Genomic DNA, 23,140 nt, shown 5'->3' on the forward strand with positions numbered 1-23,140 from the left:
TTTCTATGTGATTTATGCTGTGTGTATATCAGAGTTAGGACTGGAAGGTCCACAGAGCTAGGACCAGAGGGTCCACAGAGTTAGGTTTAGAGTTATGTGGCAGTATAATTGTATGCTATTTATTTTCTGAGATTTATTGTGATATGTGATATGCATGATTTTGAGTTACTAGAGTTAGGACCTTTGGGTCCATAGAGTTAGGACCAGAGGGTCCACAGAGAGTTGGGACTGGAGGGTCCCACTGAGACACACAGACCAGAGGGTCAACAGAGTTATAGCCTTGAGTGGCTAATATGTGTTAGAGTGGTATTTTGGGAAACTCACTAAGCTTCGTGCTTATAGTGTTTTGTGTTATGTGTTTTAGGTTTCTCAGGTTCACGGGACGGCACCGACTCGATTGTACACGCCAGGGGGAGCGTTTGTTTTGAGGATTCTGGTTTATTAATCGATTGAACAAAGGAGTTATGTATTGCAACTTAAACAAATGGGATTTTTATGAAGAGTGTTAAAGAGATAAACTATTTTAATTTTCGAAAAAAAAAATTTGTTTGAAAAATTACGGTGTTACAAAAGGCTATCCATACTTATAATTCATTTTTATGGAAACTATTTAAATTCGTCATTAATGTCAACAATAATATTCTTTCAGAATAAATTAATATCTAGAAGAATGAGAGTGTATTGCAGCAGAATGAGAGTGTATTTTAGTAGAATATACTATCGTTCTTCATATTCCATACAACTTTATTATATTTTAAGTAATTGAGTCTTGAAACAAAGTACGAACTCATATATAACAACCTAGATGCAAATTCATTCTGAAAGAATGTTATTGCTGACATTAACGACGGATTTAATTAGTTTCCATAAAAAGAAAATTATAATTATGGATATCATTTAATATACATATAATTATGGATACCAAAGGGCCAATGGCCTAGCGGTATGGAGTGACCATCTCATTTGAGAGGTCAGGGGTTCAAGTCTCGGTGGAGACATAGATGGTTATTTAGGAGTAGATTAGTTAGTTTGCCGTTTCAAAAAAAAAATTATAGAAATTATTTAATATCTATAATTATTTAATTAAATAATTATTTAATTTACTAAATTTCTATTGGTGTATTCTAGTACACAATAAATGTAAAAAACAAAATAACCTAACTCTCTCTCTCTCTCTCTATATATATATATATATATATATATATATATATATATATATATATATATATATATATATATATATATATATAGGGATAATGTAACTGTAGCACAATGAACTTTTGTGATTTGTCCGACTTGACCAATTATGTTTTTTTCTTGCGCATTAGGTCATCTAACTTTTACTGTACATGTCAATTAGGTCATTATCGTTAGTTTTTAACCATTCCTCCGTTAACTAGTTTTCTAAATTACACGAATGGCCCCTATGGTTTATATTTCTTTCGTAATTGGTCGTTATCAGCCATGTTTTAAATCAGACGACTAAAACTACCACAATCCTGAAACTCTAGGGACCAAAGTGTAACATTGTCATTTTGGGAACAAATTGCAGATTATTGTTATTTTATGATTATAAAAATCTGAAAACCAAAAAAAAAAATCTTTTACATGGTAGCCACCCTGGATCTAGTTGGAGATACACAAATCGGTGGGTTCCTAAGCATCAACGACGAAGCCAATCTAGTCGCCAATCTCGACGGTGAAAACGACCTTTGCAGCTTTGCTGACGTGGAGACGTTCTTAGGCGGTGACATCGTCTTCTTCTTTGCGCTGGCCGTTTTGGGTCTGGTCGGAGATACAAAAAGTGGTGGACTGCGAATCTTTACTTGAAACTTAGCCATGGCGACAGGAGGCTACGGCGTCTTGATTAGAAACTTGTGAGGGGTGGTCTGACGGGTTCTTGTAATCACCGACGACTTTGTTCTGCAAAATTGTTGGTTTTGTGAAGCAGTTGTTGAATGGAAAAGGGGGTTCGGGAAGATCACAGTTTTTCTAGCCTAAGGTCTGTTCTTCGGTGACACCCTATCCGCCGGAAACTGACCCTTTTCATTCTTGATTTCTTTTTTGGGTGGTGAACCGGAGACTTTGAAATTAATCTGTGATTTTGCTCTTTCAAGTAAAGGAGAATGTAGATTTGATCGGATTATCTGTTTCTCTCTCTTTCTCTGTGACCGGAGCTCGGTGGTTTCTGGGTTTAACCTCGAATTCCGTCTAGAATCAATCACCGGAGTTTTCGGATCGCCGCCGGCCCAGTGGTAATCCTTTTGGCTTTCGTTTCAACAGCTGTCACGATTTCTCTAGGAAATTGACTGACATTTGATTAGGCTTTTAAGTATCAAAAATAACTTAATACCAACAAATTATGAATAATAATGAATTTATCAGATTCAACATATTTGATCGATTTTGAAAGAGCGTCGGGTAAGTTAGGATACGAAAGAATTTAGGGAAGACGATGACAATGTTGCACTTTGGTCCCTAGAGTTTCAGAATTGTGGTAGTTTTAGTCATGTGATTTAAAACATGGCTAATAAGGACCAATTACGAAAGAAATTTAAACCATAGGGGCCATTCGTGTAATTTAGAAAACTAGTTAACGGATGAATGGTTAAAAACTAACAATAATGACCTAATTGACATGTACAGTAAAAGTTAGATGACCTAATGCACAAGAAAAAAACATAATTGGTCAAGTCGGACAAATCACAAAAGCTCATTGTGCTACAGTGACATTATCCCATATATATATATATATATATATATATATATATATATATATATATATATATATATATATATAATGGTCAATGGAGTTTAATAGAAACTTTTTTGCCTGGCCCTTCTTGGGATGAATAGTAGTTCAGTTTCGTAAGTATAGGGTGTATTCTGAAAATACTTTTAACATGGTTTTCAAAACATTCAGCTTCTAGTTTTAATTTTCTCTTTGGGTTAGAGGTGTCGAGGGAAGATGTAGAGGAAAGGCTATCCTCTTTGTGTTAGCCAAACTGTTACGTTTAATCTGTTAGTATTATTGTTCTAAAGCTGTTTGTTAATGTTCGAGTCCATTGGCATATAATTGTAGTCGATTAGTATTGTTTACAAAGGGTTAAAAAGATTTATTACCCTTTTTCACCTAGGTTTTATTTTATTAACTTCTATAATTCTGTCAAAATAAGTCAAATGTAAGATTATTTTGGAAAACAACGCAGATACAATCCATCCTTAAACATGCTCTTTATTTTTTAAGTTTTCCCCATGATTTTCGAAAATAGTTGTTCCTTTTTTGACCTTTAAAAAACTAAATAACAAATTCTTATACTAATAAAAGAGTAGTGTTTTTGTCATGTGTCACCATATTAGACCTCTTAATTAATGTGTTGCCACTTGTCAATCTATTAGTTCTCCATTTTAAATTTATTAGACCTTCTCATTAATATGATGTTATTTGTCAATGTATTTATTATTTATTTTAAATTTAAATTTAAATTTTAAAATTTATATTATTGTTTTCATTAATTCACAAATAAAAAATATCTAATATATATTAAAAATCAATTTTACATATTTATTTAAATCAACGATTATAATTTCATATAACTAATAAAAATATTTTTAAATTAATAATTTATTTAAAATAACTCATTAATATTTTGAGTTTTTACTATAAAAGTTTGATTAATTTTATAACCGTTCTCTTTTTCTAATAAAAGTAACATGACACATGCTTTGACACATAGCACTGTTAATGGTTTCCCGCTCATATATTTTTCTCTTTCTTTTGGGTATTTCAATTACTCCCATAAAATCAGGAATCTTCAAAACTAATAACTATATCTTTCTCCGAAATTATCGGTACCTTGAATCTCTAAAAAATAAATTTACATTCGTGAGCAACTCCGGCTCAACCCTCTTGTCGCTGCTCTACCTTCACCGCCATTTTATGCACAAACCGTTCATTTAAGCACACCTCTTTTTCTCTCCAAACCTCTTTTGATCTATCAAACCGTACTATAAAATCTCACAATCTGGCCTTCCATCTTCAAGCCGAGAAATCAGTTACTAATAACCAATATTTTGGGGTTGATTAGCAAGATTCAACAAAATTATGAAGGTAATCGCTTCCAAATTTTAATCTCTCTATAAATTGTAATCCACCGTATTCTTTTTTACTGATCAATCGTTGAAAGTTTTGAACCCTGAAGTTATTTGATCTAGAAGTAGTGAGTTATTTGATTCTTTTAACCCTAACATCGATCAAATTTCATATTTGGTTTCGTTTGAATTGGAATTTCTCATGTATCTTTTTCCTATTCATTTCTTTCGATTGAATGTTTATGGTTCTATTGATGTTCGTTTGTCAATTTATCCAAGGAATGATGATTTTAATGTTTGGGTTTCATTTTTCACTAATTTGTCAACTAATTTTTTTTCTGTTAACATTGTTTCTTAACAAACATACCAAGTGTTCCACGAAATTCCTCAATGAGTATAGACGCTAGGTATTTATTTGATTAGGTCATTTACATGATGATATCATAATTTATCCCTGACTTATCTTGACTTATCTTATTCAGGGGCTAAAATTAGAGTTAGAAAAAGCTTCTCCTTCTTTGAGGAGCAATGCAGTTTACTTTAGGGATTCACACATTAATGGATTTCCATAGTAAGACCTCTATTCACACGTTTTATTAATTGATATTGTTGTTTGTTATGGATTAGCAGAAAATGGGAGAAGGTTTACAGATAAATATAGTGTGTGTATTTAAGTGACAAGTACCATATTATGGCATCTATGCATGTATGATAAATACCATATTATATCATCATTGTTTCCACCAAACAATGTGTATATGAGCCTATTTATAGCATTTTATATCAGCTGTATAAAACAGCGGCGTAATGGTAATTTATTTGATAAGTCTATAACAAAAGTTGTGCTTTGTGGCTTATTTATGAGGTAAATGCATAAAATATCATTATACTTTGAAATTGAACCTATAAATACATAAAATTCAGGAACAAAATAGGGGTGGGGTATAATGGTCAATTTGATTGGTTGCACTATAATTGAAGTTATTGATATCAAAAGATTGAATATGATAATACAATGTTATTTAACTGTTTCTGTTACTTTTTTGTGTTCATATACCTCTAAATAGCAATGTTCTTTCAATTGTATGTCTCATATAACATCCTACTTTCATAGATAAACAATTTTTAAAAATAAACAGGGACCTTTTTCGTAAAGTTAGTAAAACAGGGTCCATTCATGTATTTACATTTCCCTATTATTAAAATATGGACCATTTATATAATTTATATTTTTTTATACAACTTCATTACCTATCACCTCTGTAAAATATAGCATCTTACAATTATTTTTATTCTAAATTCACTGAATAATGATGCTATGTTAAAGTACATAGCTATTTACTTTTAATTTCTGAATACCGGCAGTTTCTATTAATTTTGAAAAAACAAGGACCATTTTAGTAAACTTTTAAAAGCAGGTCCAAAGTAATATACCTTAGTACATGAAGAAAACACATTCAGCCTATGCAGCACTTATAACTATTTTCATCCCCTTAATACATGAATAAATTATCTTATTATGCCATCAACATACCATTACTAATTGACAAAGATACACATACAAATTCATAAGGGGTACTGCTAAATGTAAGAAATACCTACGTATTTCAATTTTTTTTGTATATTATAACATTATATTGACATTTTAAATCACGGACCATATTTTTTTACTTTAATAACTAACTTTTAGACAATTGCACAAAATAACATGGACTTCCATAAAAAAACATATTTGTGTATATTCACTAATAAATACATTTGCAAATGATTAAAATTTCATGCTAAAACGTAACATGTCATCTTTTTAACATTTTTCTTATTTTTTGTTGAAATTGTTTACCTTATCATGGTTCTTGGACAAATTTATGATTCTATTTTATGCTTCTATTTAAATTTATGCTTCTTCTTATTTCATGCTAAAACGTCACATGTCATCTTTTTAAAATTTCTAAACTATGATATCTTATTTTATTAGACAATCAAATTTATGATTTTATTTAAATTTATCAACCGTGGTTCCCACGGGTAATAACCTAGTCTTTTTTATAAAATACAGCCAAAATCTCTAAATCAATGCCAAGTTACGGAGTTAGTATCTTTTAGCCTCAATTTCCTGTTCCAATTATATTATACATACTATTAATTGATAACACTCTTATCTACAGTACCAAGTTTTGAGCCAAGCCAAACCAATTTTCCTTTGGGTGGTTTGGAGCTGTGGAATAATCAGTTAATATGCTTAGTTTGGGGCCCCACAACTAGCTGATAAAATAGTTTATTTTTTGAGTTTTTTTATGTTGTGTTTGCCAATCCAAAAAGTAGCTTATAGACTAGCTTTTTAGAAGCATTTTTAAAATTTTCCAAATATACCCTTTAATTAATTATAGAAACAAATACTCTTAAAATGTTATTTTATGTAATTTTATATATTTAAACTATTTTTTTCACATAGTTTTACCAAACGTCATTTTTTATCAGTTAGTTTTTTCAACTATCAGCTAGCTTTTCAGCTGCTATGCCAAACATAGCCTTAGTCATTGGCTTGCTTTTCAAGATGATACGTGTCATCCCATTTGACCCCTACACCATTTGCACCAACTATCTAAGCCAATAAGATTAGAATTGTTGCCGATCAACACAACAAGAAATAAACGTATTAGGGGCAACAGTATTAGAGACGACAAAGGGTATTAGCGGTGACACATGAGAACACGTGTTCTTGTGGTCGCTAAAAGCCCCCGTTGCCGCTAAAGGGTCTCCTCTAATAGTCTAGATCGTAGATCTGTGTGACTTCGCCTAGAGTCAATCGTGACCGTTCCTTTTTGAAGTGATCCAACGGGCAGGGTTATTTCGTATCAAAGCAATAGTGGCGACACCAATAGAAACGCCATCGTTGTCGCTACTAGTCACCAAAAAAGACGCGGTATATGTTCCCTTCATTAGTCGCTGTAATACGGTCGCTGCTAAAGGGTTTGTCCCCTTTACCCCTGAATCGTGTCTTAGAACAGGTGACAACAACAAAAAAACCCCTCATCTCTCCATCGGCGATTTCCGGCGAAGACAAACACAATATCGATTTTTCCGGCAACCACAACCACAAAACCCTCTCCTTTTGCCTTTCCACTTCACTTCTCCTCTCCCCCGCTTCATTTCACTCGGCTGTGTTATAATTTCCGGCGAGAACTCGACTGTGGTACTAGCTCCCTTCCCTCTTTTTCTTTCAATTTCTTTTCTGGAACAAAATTGTATGATAATTTCAGATTTTGGTGTCAATTTGGTGGTTTCATAGTGAGTTTTTGCTGAAAAATTACTTCTCCGGTGACCATATTTTTTTCCAACGTCCACAACCACAACACCACCACTATAGCTATTTCTAGGTAATTTTTTCTTTCCTTTTTTATTTTTATTGTAGGTATATGAAATGTTTGTATTAATTTGTATGTAAAATATATCTGTATATGTGTATTTGTATATGAAATGTATGTGTAGGCCCAAAAATGTGTGTATGTATATGGAGTGTATGTATGTATATGGAATGTATGTATTTGTATGTGAAATGTATATGTATATGTGTATATTTATATTAATATGTATGTATATGTGTGGATATGTATGTAAAAATGTATATGTGTGTATATTGTTTGTATATGATGTTATAATTGCAAAAATGTATATGTATGTGTAAATGTATGTGTATTTGATGTTATAATGTGAAATGTATATGATTGTATAATTGGAAAAAAATAGGATGTTATAATACACAATGTCTTTTAAAGTATTATACTATAACAAACAAAACAAAATAACTAATATGCTATAGATAAAAATAAATATGAAATTGTACAATGTCGTAATAGAAAAATAAAAATAAAATAAGTTGATATGAAAAATAAAAATGTGTAAAAATGTATATGTATGTGTGTATATTGTATGTATATGATGTTATAATTGGAAAAATGTATATGTATGTGTATGTGTATTAGAAAATATATAATGTGAAATGTATATGATTGTATAATTGAAAAAAAATAGGATGTTATAATACACAATGTCTTTTAAAGTATTATATTATAATAAAAAACAAAATAACTAAGATGCTATAAATAAAAATAAATATGAAATTGTACAATGTCGTAATAGAAAAATAAAAATAAAAATAAGTTGATATTAAAAATAAAAATATGTAAAAATGTATATGTATGTGTATATATTGTATGTATATGATGTGATAATTGGAAAAATGTATATGTATGTGTATATAAGTTGGGATTAAAAATCAAAATATGGAAAAAAAGATGATATAAATTACAAATATATAATATTGTTGAAAGTACAATGCCATAATAAAAAATAAAAATAAAAATTAAGACGCTAAAGTACAATGCTATAATAAATAAGTAAGTTTTTATTTTTTTATTTTTTATTATTTAGTTTAAGTCTCTTCTTTTTAAATCATCAAAATCCTAGAAATACCCGCCCGAAATTGATTTATAAATTAATTTCGGGTTGTCCCTGTTTTGGGATTGCTTTTTGAATATCTTACCTCATTTTGGATGTAAATGTGTATTATATGATTGATTGTTTAAGATATATTCAGTTGTTATTTTCTCTTTGCTCCTCGGTATATAATTTTATATATACTTAGGAGCTAAGGAGAAATGCTGCCGATTTTTTCTTAAATGGTCAATCATGTAATACACATTTGCATATGAGGTAAGGTATTCAAAAAGTGAGTTTAGAAGCTTACACTTGTGAATACTTTCTCGTTATCCGATTTTCTATTCCATCTGATTGAATGGTTACTCTATCCTTATAAATTTTCAATCATGATTCTGGTTCTTGTAGAGTAAACACTATAACCTAACCTATGTTTTAGTTGCAACATGTCTATTGATAAAACCTGGACTACTATTGAAAATCGTAACTCTACCCTTTTCCAACAAGGACTCGAATCTTTTATTGAGAGGTCCAAACCACACTATAACGACCCAATTTTCACGTCCAAAAATTTCGTTATAAAACATTACATGAAAGCATTAATAGTTAAAACATTGTTTGATTAAACCATTTCACATCGAAAACCAAATTCAAAACCACAACATTCGATCAATCAAATACCAGAGTATCAATCCCAGAATAAACTCGTAACTGCGGAAACAAGAGAGTGTGTGTGTGACATGTTGCTACCGCGCCGGCTCCTTGCCCCTAGCTGAGGAGGTACCTGAAACCAAAACTGAAAACCGTAAGCACGAAGCTTAGTGAGTTCCCCCACTGTACCACATACCATATAATCTCATAACATACATATATTGTCAGGCATATCTGGGTGCCCGACCTACCCCTTCGGCCCTCTCGACCGGATATTGCCTAGCATATCTGGGTGCTGGGCTCCCCTTCGGTCCTCTCAACCGGATACTGGGGAACTATTTCTCCCCTCTACTACTACCACATAACACGTATCACATTATCAGAATTTATCTAACATGGCTGGGTATGACTACCCCTGTGGCCCTACCGACCGGATATCTCGGGGACTATCTCCCCCTACTGTCACTAGCACATAGCATCATATTATACTAGCACATAAACATAACACAGGTAGTAGTAATCCCTAGATGAATATCACAGAGACAATCATCTACATACAACTCCTACTGGTGGGCCGACATTGTGGCCTTAGACCCACCGCTACTGGAAGGTAACTCACCTCGAAGTAGCTGCTGATCTGATCGGGAACTGACTGTCTACTGCTGCTGCTGCTGCTCCGGAAATCCTCCGGCTACAATTCCCACAACATACTCAATCAAACACTGCTAACTGTCCTTTGGGTAAAATGACCATTTTACCCCTGATCATGCCCGAAGTCAAAGTCAGAGTCAACTTACCGTTGACCCGACTCGCCGAGTCCCTACCCAAATGATTGTCCTGAATAGAGAATCGGGACTCGTGCGCCTTCTCCATCAAAATCTGGCGCACGCCTCCGTGATACGGCACCCACACCCTACGGTGTAGTGTCAATAGTCCTCGGCTATCATAATCAAAGGAGGAAACCTGACCCACCACACGCTCGCTCTTCCGATGCTCCTCCTTGATAGCCTCCTATTGAGCCTCCCGAATTCGCTCCAACAGGGGAGTCACCACGGTTATCCTCATGCAAACGTCCCTGATTGGCGCCGCCTTGCGGCTAAGCGCATCGGCTACCACATTGGCCTTCCCCGGGTGGTAGACGATCTCGCAATCATAATCCTTTACCACGTCCAACCACCGACGCTGCCTCATATTTAGATTCGGCTGATCCATGAGGTACCTCAAACTCTTGTGGTCCGTGTAGATGGTACATCGAACCCCGTAGAGGTAATGCCACCAAATCTTGAGGGCAAAAACCACAGCCCCCAACTCCAAATCATGCGTCGGGTAGTTCGCCTCGTGAAGCTTGAGCTGCCTCGAAGCGTAGGCAATGACATGCCCTCTCTGCATCAGTACCGCGCCAATGCTTGAAATGGACGCGTCACAGTATACCACAAAATCCTCTACGCCCTCTGGCAGGGCTAAGATCGACGCCTCGCACAGTCTCTGTCTCAGTGTCTCAAATGCAGCCTGCTGCTCGGGTCCCCATCGAAAGACCACGACTTTCTTCGTCAGCCGCGTCAGGGGTACGACTATCTTGGATAAATCCTGAATAAATCTCCGATAGTAGCCTGCTAATCCCAGGAAACTCCGAATCTCAGATGGAGACTTCGGAACCTCCCATCTCATCACGGCCTCGACCTTGGCCGGATCGACCAGAATCCCGTGCTGGTTGACAAAGTGTCCGAGAAATTGCACCTCGCGCAACCAAAACTCACACTTGGAGAACTTGGTATACAAGCTCTCCTTCCTCAGGGTCTCCAACACCTCTCTCAGATGCTCCTCATGCTCTTCCTGAGTCTTGGAATAAACCAAGATGTCATCGATAAAGACTATCACAGACCGATCCAGCATCGGTCTGCATACGCGGTTCATGAGGTCCATGAACGCGGTAGGAGCATTGGTGAGCCCAAACGGCATCACCACAAACTCATAGTGGCCATAGCGCGTCCGAAACGCGGTCTTCTGCGTATCCTCCTCCCTGACCCTCATCTGATGATAACCCGAACGCAAATCAATCTTGGAGAACCAAGATGCTTCCTGAAGCTGGTCAAAGAGGTCATCAATCCTCGGGAGCGGGTAACGGTTCTTCACCGTTACCTTGTTCAGCTCCCGGTAATCTATACACATCCGATGCGACCCGTCCTTCTTCTTCACGAACAAAATCGGGGCTCCCCAGGGTGAACTACACGGTCGAATGAATCCCTTGTCTAACAGCTCCTGTAGCTGTGTAGACAACTCCTGCATCTCAGGAGGAGCCAACCGATACGGTGCCTTGGCTATCGGAGCCGCACCAGGAACGAGGTCAATCCTAAACTCAACCTGTCGCTCCGGAGGTATCCCAGGAAGCTCCTCTAGAAAAACATTTGCAAATTCTCGCACCACCGGAACCTCGCTCACTGTCGCCTTACCCGCCTCCCGGGTATCCATCACGTACGCGACATATCCTGTGCATCCCTGCTGAAGGTAGCGTCTCGCCCTTGCTGCTGAACATACTGCGGGTCTACACTGCGGCCTCTCGCCATGAATCACTAACTCTCCCCCGCTTGGGGTCCTGACCCGCACTAGCTGCTGCGCGCAATCTATCACCGCCCCATTAGGGCTCAACCAATCCATGCCTATAATCACCTTGTTCCCGCGCAACGGAATGGGAACCAAGTCTACCAAGTAGCGCTCCTGATACAAACGCAATACGCAATCTCGAAACACCATCGATGCTCGCACCGATCAATCATCAACAATCTCTACCTCTAAAGGGCAATCTAACTCGTCCGAAGTCTCATGAAACTTCTTGCTAAGCGCAAGGGAAACAAATGATCGGGATGCACCCGAGTCGAACAACACCTGAACTGGGATGCCGTTCACATGGAACGATCCTAATGCATACATATACATACGGAACACATATCAATATTATAACATCATAAAAAATAAAATAGAGGGAAAGAATCATACCCGTCACCACATCGGGTGTGGCGCGTGCCTCCTCGGTAGTCAACTGAAATGCTCGGCTCCTCACTACCGGAGCCTCTGCCTTACCTTGCCGACTATCCGTGATCTGCAGGGTCGTTGGAGCTGGCGCCTTCACCGGCGCTGAAGCTGTCAACTGGGGGCAATTGGCCTTCTTGTGGCCCCTCTGGTTGCAGTGGAAACACAGAAACTCAGATGTCTGAATAACTGCTGCCGGAGTAGTGCAATCCCTGCTAAAGTGATGATCCCAACCTGCATGCCCCCTCGTGCGTCTTGCCGCATTTCCTGCAGCGTCCCCGTCCCTGTTGGCCTTTCGGCTCCGCATCTGATCCTTTGGGCTTCTTCCCCGAAGCCCCTCCTGACTGACCCTCTTCTGCCTTGAGTTTCCGGATGTGTTCCAAATCTATCTCCATCTCCCTCGCCTTGGAAATCATAGAGTCCAGGGTAGGGCAAGCCGAAAAGCTAACATGCTCCCGGATGTCAGCTCGTAGCATATCATGATAACGGGTCCTCCTCATATCCTCGTCACTAGCATACTGGGGCACCAACAAAGCCCTCTCCCGGAACTTGGCGGTGATCTCCGCCACAGTCTCCGTCGTCTGTCTCATGTCCAGAAACTCCCTGGCCAGTTGCTGAAGCTCAACAGCCGGCGCAAACTCTGCCCTGAACCTGGTCACAAAGTCCGACCAGGTCATAGCCTCAATAGCTGAGGCTCCCAACGAATCACCCACTGACTCCCACCAATCACGAGCTCGGTCTCGCAAGCACCCTGCTGCATACCTCACCTTCGACACCTCGGGGCAGAAGCTAGTCAACTGTGCAGACTCGATGTCTGCAATCCATCGCCTGACAGCAATGGGGTCTTTCACCCCGTGGAAATCTGGAGCACCACTGCCCCTGAAGTCCTTAAAGGACAATGTGCGAGGACCCGACTGGCCAGATGCCATGTCGCTCCTGAACGCCCTGAGGCGATCCTCCATCAACTCGATGATCCCCTCCTTGATCGACCCGAAGATAATGGGAGTCGACTCAAGGATACCCCTGGTGATCTCTGACGCGATGAACTCGCGTAGTCCCTCATCTACTGGCTCAGAACCTGATCCGAACCTGACCCCTCTCTTGAACCGCCATCTACCGGCCTCGATCGAAGTACCACCATTCTGCAATACATCACAACAATCATTAGTGATACTGATACTTCCTGAGGGATCACAACTACTTACAAGTTCCCTGGTCTTATCTTGGCCTTCCTTGGTTCAGGTACAGATCCTCTGCTTTCAGTAGTACGGGCCCATACTACCTTCCACATCTATCCGTACCTTCAAGGAATGCCTCGACTCCACCAGATCCCTTTCACTACTGTTGATCACTGCTATACTCATCCTAGGCTTGCCCTAGGGAAATCTTTGATTCTACTCTATCCAGTCCGCAGCTGCTGCAGGCCTCCTTGTAATGCCAATTAGCCATTACCCGAATACCATCACATGTGACGAGGCTCAGATAATCCTTCGAGCACCCGACTCGTCCCTACAACGGTTAGACTCAAACACGAGCTGCGCAGTAGGATCAAATCCGGTACTCTAAGATTATTCAACCCTGATCACCAGTGACGTTACGTATTCGCCTAATGGCTAATTCCCATTATTCAGAATCCCACATAGCACAAAGCAAGCAGCATTCAGACGAGGGAAACAACCTCAAGCAACTCCGCTCTCATAGAGAGAAACTGAACTAGCACACAGTGCTAAACTCATACTATCAGGCATAACCTAAACATGCTACCCTACTGCTGTCTACTCGATATTAGCATGCAATTCTCATACAATTGAAACACATAAAGCAGGCACATAAGGCATCACTCCTAGATCCTTAGTCCTATTCTAGCATGTTGTTCTACAAAAGCTGATAAACATAACATAAACTTGTATGGGTACTTTGGGGAATACTTACTTGAGCTCGGCCGGTCGCACACATCACACACTTCGTTCTTTCTCGAAACTCTTTTCTCAATTTTTAGAAAACATTTTCTTTTAGAAAATCCTTTAATCCCTCGATTTGAGTTCAGACACCCCCGAAGGTGTGTCTGAATCCCTCAAACCAGGGCTCTGATACCAACTTGTAACGACCCAATTTTCACGTCCAAAAATTTCGTTATAAAACATTACATGAAAGCATTAATAGTTAAAATATTGTTTGATTAAACCATTTCACATCGAAAACCAAATTGAAAACCACAACATTCGATCAATCAAATATCAGAGTATCAATCCCAGAATAAACTCGTAACTGCGGAAACAAGAGAGAGAATGTGTGTGTGTGACATGCTGCTACCGCGCCGGCTCCTTGCCCCTAGCTGAGGAGGTACCTGAAACCAAAACTGAAAACCGTAAGCACGAAGCTTAGTGAGTTCCCCCACTGTACCACATACCATATAATCTCATAACATACATATATTGTCAGGCATATCTGGGTGCCCGACCTACCCCTTCGGCCCTCTCGACCGGATATTGCCTAGCATATCTGGGTGCTGGCCTCCCCTTCGGTCCTCTCGACCGGATATTGCCTAGCATATCTGGGTGCTGGCCTCCCCTTCGGTCCTCTCGACCGGATATTGCCTAGCATATCTGGGTGCTGGGCTCCCCTTCGGTCCTCTCAACCGGATACCGGGGAACTATTTCTCCCCTCTACTATTACCATATAACACGTATCACAGTATCAGAATCTATCTAACATGGCTGGGTATGACTACCCCTTCGGCCCTACCGACCGGATATCTCGGGGACTATCTCCCCCTATTGTCACTAGCACATAGCATCATATCATACTAGCACATAAACATAACACAGGTAGTAGTAACCCCTAGATGAATATCACAGAGACAATCATCTACATACAACTACTACTGGTGGGCCGACATTGTGGCCGTAGACCCACCGTTACTGGAAGGTAACTCACCTCGAAGTAGCTGTTGATCTGATCGGGAACTGACTGTCTACTGCTGCTGCTGCTGCTCCGAAAATCCTCCGGCTGCATTTCCCACAACATACTCAATCAAACACTGCTAACTGTCCTTTGGGTAAAATGACCATTTTACCCCTGATCATGCCCTAAGTCAAAGTCAGAGTCAACTTTCAGTTGACCCGACTCGCCGATTTGGCTTTCCAACTCGCCGAGTCCCTACCCAAACGATTGTCCTGAATCCCGTTTCTACTCGTCGAGTTAGGCGACGACTCGACGAGTTCTCCTTCTAAACTGATATTCAAGTCCTTCATCCTACTCGCCGAGTTGTATGAACAACTCGTCGAGTTCATCTTCACCCGATGAACACTTATGCTAAGACTCGCCGAGTTGTATGAACAGCTCGCCGAGTTCATCTTCATCCGAAGAACACTTATGCTGCGACTCGCCGAGTTGTATGAACAACTCGCCGAGTCTGTTCTTGATCTAAGGAGATTGCCTTGAACTCGCCGAGTCAGGGCATTGACTCGCCGAGTTCCTCCATAGATGAGTTCAGCTTCCGACTCACTGAGTCACACCCCGTGACTCACTGCTCACTCGACACTACGAAAAAGGGGACAAACTTGGAGACTCGCGAACCGACTCGCCGAGTCGTTGCCATGCAACCACTAACTACACGGATTTGCTCGACTCCAGTCCATGTCATTCACAGATCTGGGTTCCTAGAGCATGAATCACACGTAAAGTTTCCAACTTTACGTGTAGATATTCACCAATAAGGGTTTTAGGGTTCAAAATGCACCCAAAAGGGTAGATCTAGGGTCTTCATGCAATGAGGGTCCATAAAGGCAACAGATCTGAGCTCCTGGAGCTCAACCATGCCTAGATCTAAGGGCCAATCAACTTATTACGAAATAATTTGCACATACAAGCTTGTGGATTGGCTCAAGAATGACTTAAATGAAGTAATAATCATAGAAACAGGGGGAAAACGGGTTATACCTCAAAGGAACTACTGAGAGAGCACAAAGATGCTTGGATTCCTTCCCTTCCTCTTGATCTACTTCCCTTTTGCCTCAAAACCTTCAAGAACACACAACAATTGCTTCAAAATCTCTATGAATAGCTTAGAACGAGGGTTGGAAGCTCTGGGGGGTGAATGGGGGCTGGCTTGGGGCGGATATGTTGTTTAAATAGGGTGCAAACCCCTGAAACTTAGGGTTTCATCCAACAGTGGTGACTCGCCGAGTCCGGAATATGGATTCGCCGAGTCACCAACTTAAACGTGTCCCGGGGTCCCGTCTTTACTCGGCGAGTCGGACCTATGACTCGTCGAGTCCAAGGCTAAAAATGGAAAATACACAAATAAGATTTACGTACCAGGAACCAGGTGCTACACACACGTCGATAACAAAGGTCAAATCAGATGTCCGTGTAACAAATGTAATGTCAATAAATTTATACTACTAGCCATAATGAAATTCCATATACTTCAACATGGTTTTAGTCCACATTATGTTATATGGAAGTATCACGGCGAAAATACTACTCATCCGGTTATTGAAGACATACCGCGTAGTAACGAGATGGCCGATGTTATGGGGGTGTGATTAAAAATGATACCAACCGCGAAAAAGGGAACCCAGATACCGACGGTAGTAGTGTCGATGATGGATTTCAAAAGTTGTTAGAGGAAGTCCAGTTAAAATTATATCCTGGATGTTTGTTTTCGTCCCTTGACTTTTTAGCAAAGCCGATGCATATCAAGGTGATCAACAAATGGACTGATAGTTCATTCGATCAGCTTCTTGAATTGTTGCAAACTACATTTCCTCAAGGAAACAGGGTCCCCCGTCACATTACGAAGCAAAAAAGACACTTAAAAAGATCGGCTTGGGTTATGAGTTGATGCATGTATGTAAAACCGACTGTTTTCTTTTCTGGAAAGAACACAAGTTGTTGCTAAAGTTTCCAATTTGTAATGAGAGTCGGTGGGTTGATGAAAATACAAAGGGCAAGAAGGTAGCTCATAAGGTGTTACGATACTTTCCCGTGACCCTCAAACTACAACGTTTGTACTGTTCTAGACACACAGCTAAAGATATGATTTGGCACAGTACCGGACGATCCAAAGATGGTACGATGCATCCCGTTGATAATACTTCATGGAAAATTTTTGATATGAAGTATCCTAACTTCTCGAGGGAACCCGAAACGTACGCTTAGGGATTGCGAGACTGATTATGATGAGGAAGATTCTGATTATGATAGTGATGTGTCAGCAGACACTGAAGTGTCTGGGGGCGAGAATGATTAAAAAAATCTTTACATTTGACTAGTAAAATAAGGTTTGTATTTGTTGTAATCATATCATATTATATGTGTGTCTCTGTGTGTGTGTGTGTGTGTATATATATATATATATATATATATATATATATATATATATATATATATATATATATATATATATATATATATATATATTCATATTGTGTTATATTTTTTCAGGATGTCCTTTTTTTGGATTGCATTGCTCCATCTCATGGCTGCTGTGATGGGCCATGGAGGTGACGGTGGTGACGAGCCACTACATCCGTTCGGTGGAGGTTTTGGTGATCACCAGAACGATGGTAATTAAGATTTATTCTAATTCGTTGTATTTCATATTGTATCTATATAAAAAATTATTTTGACTAATATTTTTTTTATGCAACGGTGCCTCCAAAACGAAGAGGCATAGGAGTAAATAAAAAAATGCACAAACTATTTAAAGCTAACGGTGAACGACCTCTTAAGATAGTATTCAACATAAATACTAACATGCAGATTGGGGAGGTATACGAATGTTTCATTTGGGAGGTTGGGAGCTATATGTGGCGGAACATCGGTTTTGATAAAGACACATGGACAGACGTTTCCGAAGCCGAAAGGGTTGGAATGTTGCAGTTTCTTTTGGTAAATTATTTATAAAGTTATATCTTTAATATTTTTTAATTTTGATTTAAAATTATTTTTAATTTCTCTATTTTTTTTTGTAGAGATGGTTTGATTTTGATGCGATTACAAATCATCACATGGCTCCAACTTGTTGGGCGTCACTGAACAATCGGATATGTGCGCGGTATAGAGGCCGCAAAAATATTGCAAATAACCGTTTGATTGATTTTGCAGGGGATGTGAAGGCAGCAAGGGCTCAAGCCCCTACGGGTATGGATCGGCAGCGTTGGAATGCTGCGATTGACCATTTCTTAATGGAAAAACATCAAAAACGATCCGCTGGAAACAGAGAATGCCAGAAGAAGCAAGTAGTGAAGAATCGTGGAGGGACCTGCAGCTACGGTAGTGTTTGTTTCAAGAAAGTAAGTTACAATAATGTTTATTTAGTTATAACATATTTTTTAATGTTTATTCAGATATAACATATTTTGTAATGTTAAACAAAATTTGAATAGACTTGAAGTATTTCATGGTGCGCATGTGAATAAAAAAGGGGAATTTGTTGATCCTTTGGTTGAAGAGCAATATGTAAGTTATTATTACTTAAAAATGAAGTAGATTGTTGGTTTTTTTTTGTGTTAGTTTTAACGTATATTAACAATCTTTGTGAAATACAGAATGCCTTAGTTGCTGAGGTTGCTCTACAGACTCATCACATAGCCGACTCTGGTGGTGATCCAGACACTATTGATTGGATCGCAATATTTGAGAAGGTGTTGGGTACATGAAGGGGGAATGTGAAAGGCATTGGGCCTAAAGCTTCTTCAGCCGCGGGTACAAGTGCTCCATCCCAATGACAGTCACAGTCACGAGCACCGCAACCAACACAGGTACTTGTTAAATTCTTAAAGAATTTGGTAGCTTTGTTATATTGTTAAGAACTTGATGTATTTGTAGTAATTTTTGGTAGCTCGGTAGTTTGTTAAATTGTTAAAGACTTAATTAATTTGGTCGTTTAATAGTTTGTTAAATGTTAACGACTTAATTCATTTGGTGCTTTGATGGTTTGATAGTTTGTTGAATTGTTAATGAATTAATGTGCTTGTGACTTAATTATAGGATGTTGATGTGAATGCTTTTTTTCGAAACCCGAGATTTGTGATGGCCATTGGAGACATTATCCGCTCCTTTAAAAACCAAGTCAACAACAACGAGGAAAACAGTGATGGGGAAGACGAAGGCGAAGACACATAATATTTATTGTTTTATGTTATGGATGATGTTATTTTGGATATATTAGATAGTTTATGGATTATATATTAGATGTTTATTTGAGATTTATTAGATATGTAATATGGTATGTTTGATGTTTTATGTAATGTGGTATGTGTTTATTAATGTTATTTTATTAAATCTGCATTTTATAATATATATAAACTAATGTCATAAAAAATTGTTTTTCTCAAAAAAAAAGAAAAAACATTAGCAGCAACACCTTTAGGGACGGCCTGGACTAATTGCGACGACACATAACTCCGGGAAGCTTTGCCGGAAAAACTCCGGCCGGTGGTCGGAATATCAATAGAGACGACGTCAATAGCGACGTCACAGGAGTATTAGAGACGATGTGTATTAGAGACGACAATATTTACGACGACAAACGAGTATTAGCTACGAGTTAATTGCAACAACCCTTTAGAGACGACATGTCATCGCTAAAGGTATTAGCAACGACGAAAGGCCATCAATTGCGACGACATGTGTCGTTGCTAAAGGCTGCAATTTTTGTTTTGCAAGCTCATCGTTTCATAAAAGACCTTATCGTTTCCGTCTCAAAAGTCAGTCGTCATTGCCGAGTACATGCCGCTCCTGTGCTTTTCCGGTCATTCATCTATGATTCCACAACTCCCACTATTCATTTGGGACATCGATTGAACCACGAAACCTCCGATTGTCACATGGGGTTCACCATCTATGCTTCTTCTTTTTATCCTTCACCGCCTTGGAGTAGGCCAAATTCTTACCGCCTCCACGCTTCTTCTAATATACCTTTCTCTCAATTGGTATTCGGTCAATAGTTCGTCTCTTTAACGTCCTCCAGGTCCTATTTTTGTTTCTTTCTTTGCTTTATTCTGATTCCTTTAAGCCTCCTATTCTTGCAATACCGGTGAATTGAAGTTGATGTCGATTTGGGGGTCATTGCATCACCGTTTGATTTTTGAGAGAGACGATATGGGTTTTCCAATTTAAGGACATCTATTTTAGATTCTGCGATGGTAGGTCTAGACTCGGTTTGCCGATGTTGTGCTTAATCAACGACTGTAACCCCCACTCCCAACCGTCCTAACCCACTAAAGAGGGAGTGGTATCTTGGAGGTACCATCAGTAACTCTATTGCTAATTAAGATTTTACCTTGATTGTTTTGTATTTTTTTTTAATTGAATGGGTTGAGTGAGTTGAAAAAGATACAGTTTTCGTGTGTTGTGGGTTTGAAAAGATGAAGAAAAATGAAAGAGAAAAACTGATGTGGCAGTGGGTTGAGTGGGTTCGGAGGGAATGACTCCTTCCTCCCTAAGAGGTAGGATTTTACTATTTTCAGGATGTTCACAAAAGCATTTTATTTTAGTTTCCCTAATTAAAAAAAAAGATTGTGAATGCTAATATAATATTACTGAGAGGGTTATACATTAGGGTTTTATATATTATATTAGTATTTTATCCTTGATTACTTTACAAGTGTTGATATGAAGATTTTTTCAGCAAAATAATCACTACCAGTTCACCACAATGATACTGGTTTTTTCTCAAATGATTTTATTGCTATCTAATCCAATCTTTATATATGTTTCAGGAATGAACCCCTGATCTAATTAAAAAAAAGAAGAATGGAGAATTGAATTCCTTTTGGTTAATGAAAAAGATTGGGAGTATTATCAATTTATTGTGTGGATTTATGTATATATCTGTTTGTATTTGTGTATCTATCAATCCACATTGAATACACCATAAAAACAATAACTCTTCTCACCCATGCGGATGGGCCACATTACTAGTTTATATTAAAGTGGGATAATGACTTGAGAGGGCAACATACTATTGCTTTTGGTCACTAAACTTTTTTTCGTGCTCTAATATCCATTTAACTTGTTGATTCATGTAAAATTTCCCCTTATGACCGATATTAGCCGGTTTCAACGGTTGAATCGGTCTGAGGTGGCTTTTATATCCTACGTGACCAATGAAGTCGCATGTAGGCCCCGATTTTGCCTCCGCTCCTCATTAAAGTTAAGAGTAAAGTCTCATTTGGTCTTTAAATTCGATTAGGACATGAAGTCTCATTAACCCCCGATTTTGTCTCCTTCAATCTTCAATCGGTCTCTATAATGGCTTCATCACAATTTCTCACTGATCGAAACTTCACTGTAGTGGATTTCCACTACAATGGAACGTTTGCACACAACCCATTAGTATACTTTGATCCCGACCGACAATCAGTGCGAGATGTTGACTTCGGTGCATTTGAGTACGAGCAGTTCATAGAATTCCTTCACAAGCTCACCAGAAGTAAAAGTAAAGACATCTACTTCTGCCTTCCACAAGATTCGTTAAGTCAGGGAATTCATACACTGGTGAATGATGATGATTACAAAGAATTTTGGGATTTGGCTTATGCAAATGAAAGGAGAATGAATATGTATGTGGACCGCCAGAATGAACCAATCTTCGAATGGATTGAGGAAGAGGATAATGAAGATCAAGACTACAACTGTGAAGAGGATGAAGACTCAGTCTTGTCCAATGTTTTAACAACCGGTTTTTTAATTGAACCGATATGGTGACCGGTTCGATCGCCGGGTGAACTGGTTTTTATATTTTTCATATTTTTTTCTATTTTCCTACACATACGTACATATAGAAATTATGAATTTAATGTTTACAAGTTCAAACATTAAAAATACACATCAAAATAAGTTGTAGATGAATCCAAATACATTAAAATAACACATAACCATAAGTTTTAGTGTTTTACATCAATCCATATACGTCAAAAAGAAAATAAAGTATAATACCGAAATGAAATATAGTTTTTGATGAATCCAAACATATCAAAAGAATTTATAACATTTACCATATGTTTTTATTTAGAGAAAACTAAATAGATTTGAAAAAAATCTTCAAAGTTTATTATGTAAATGGTTATTTTTCATGTGTTTTTATTTGGACCGGTTTATTTTGACCGGTTCAACTGGTTTTTTTCTAAAAACCGGCCGGGTCAATCCGGTTCAGAAATCAATGTAAAACCGGTGATAGTTTAGCCGCTCCCTCTCCCGGTTCCTGGTCCAACCGATTCGACCGGCCGGTTCAAACCGGTTTTTAAAACATTGGTCTTGTCGGACACTTATTCTGTTGACCATGAAGAAGATGATGCTGAATATCCATTCCCAACCAACAAAACCATGGGTGACAGGTTCTTAAACAAACTTTGTTTACATACAGTAAATGTAGATGATGTATATGAAGATGCTAAATATGTTGAACCTCAATACCCTTTGCATGATGATAGACAACCATGGAATCAGATGAAACCACTGTTAGGTATACGATTTTGTAACCCTGATGAGCTTAAAAACATGTTGAGCAACTATGTAGTTACTAATGGATATGATCTTTGGTTTGAAAAAAATGACTCCCAAAGGTTGTTAGTTAAGTGTTGCAAAAAAAAAAAAAAAAAAAAAAAAAAAAAAAAACAAGTCACCTACTTGTCCATTTAGACTTTGGCCCTCTTGGATGACTAAAGAGAAGACCTTTCAGAAAAAATCTCTAGTTAGTGAACATAATTGTAGCAGGGTGTTTAAGTTTGGGTCCATAGTAACTTATAAGTGGTTAGGTAAATAGTTTATGAGTGAAATTATAGAGAAGCCAAAAATGAGTGTTAGGAAGATGAAAGCTAAAGTTTCAACAACATTCAATATAAATGTGAGTGTGGGGCAATGCAGAAATTCAAAGAAATTTGCATTAAAAGAAATTAAAGGAAGTCTAATTGAACATTAT

General features: G+C 38.2%; 1 protein-coding gene and 1 pseudogene across 1 annotated transcript; one reads left to right on the forward strand and one right to left on the reverse strand.

Moving 5' to 3' along the window:
* Positions 1-1,604: 1,604 nt before the first annotated feature.
* LOC128133355 (probable microtubule-binding protein TANGLED) lies at positions 1,605-6,983 on the reverse strand (annotated as a pseudogene).
* Positions 3,793-19,500, forward strand: LOC111889891 (uncharacterized). Its single transcript, XM_042901800.2, has 8 exons — positions 3,793-4,111; positions 4,575-4,663; positions 17,659-17,780; positions 17,977-18,105; positions 18,189-18,509; positions 18,603-18,675; positions 18,765-18,977; positions 19,207-19,500. Exons 3-6 carry the CDS (start codon positions 17,712-17,714, stop codon positions 18,606-18,608), a joined length of 525 nt encoding a protein of 174 aa, XP_042757734.1. The 5' UTR covers positions 3,793-4,111; positions 4,575-4,663; positions 17,659-17,711; the 3' UTR covers positions 18,609-18,675; positions 18,765-18,977; positions 19,207-19,500.
* Positions 19,501-23,140: the final 3,640 nt, after the last annotated feature.

This window comes from Lactuca sativa, chromosome 4 (assembly GCF_002870075.4).
Source record: "Lactuca sativa cultivar Salinas chromosome 4, Lsat_Salinas_v11, whole genome shotgun sequence".
Taxonomy (NCBI): Eukaryota; Viridiplantae; Streptophyta; class Magnoliopsida; order Asterales; family Asteraceae; genus Lactuca; species Lactuca sativa.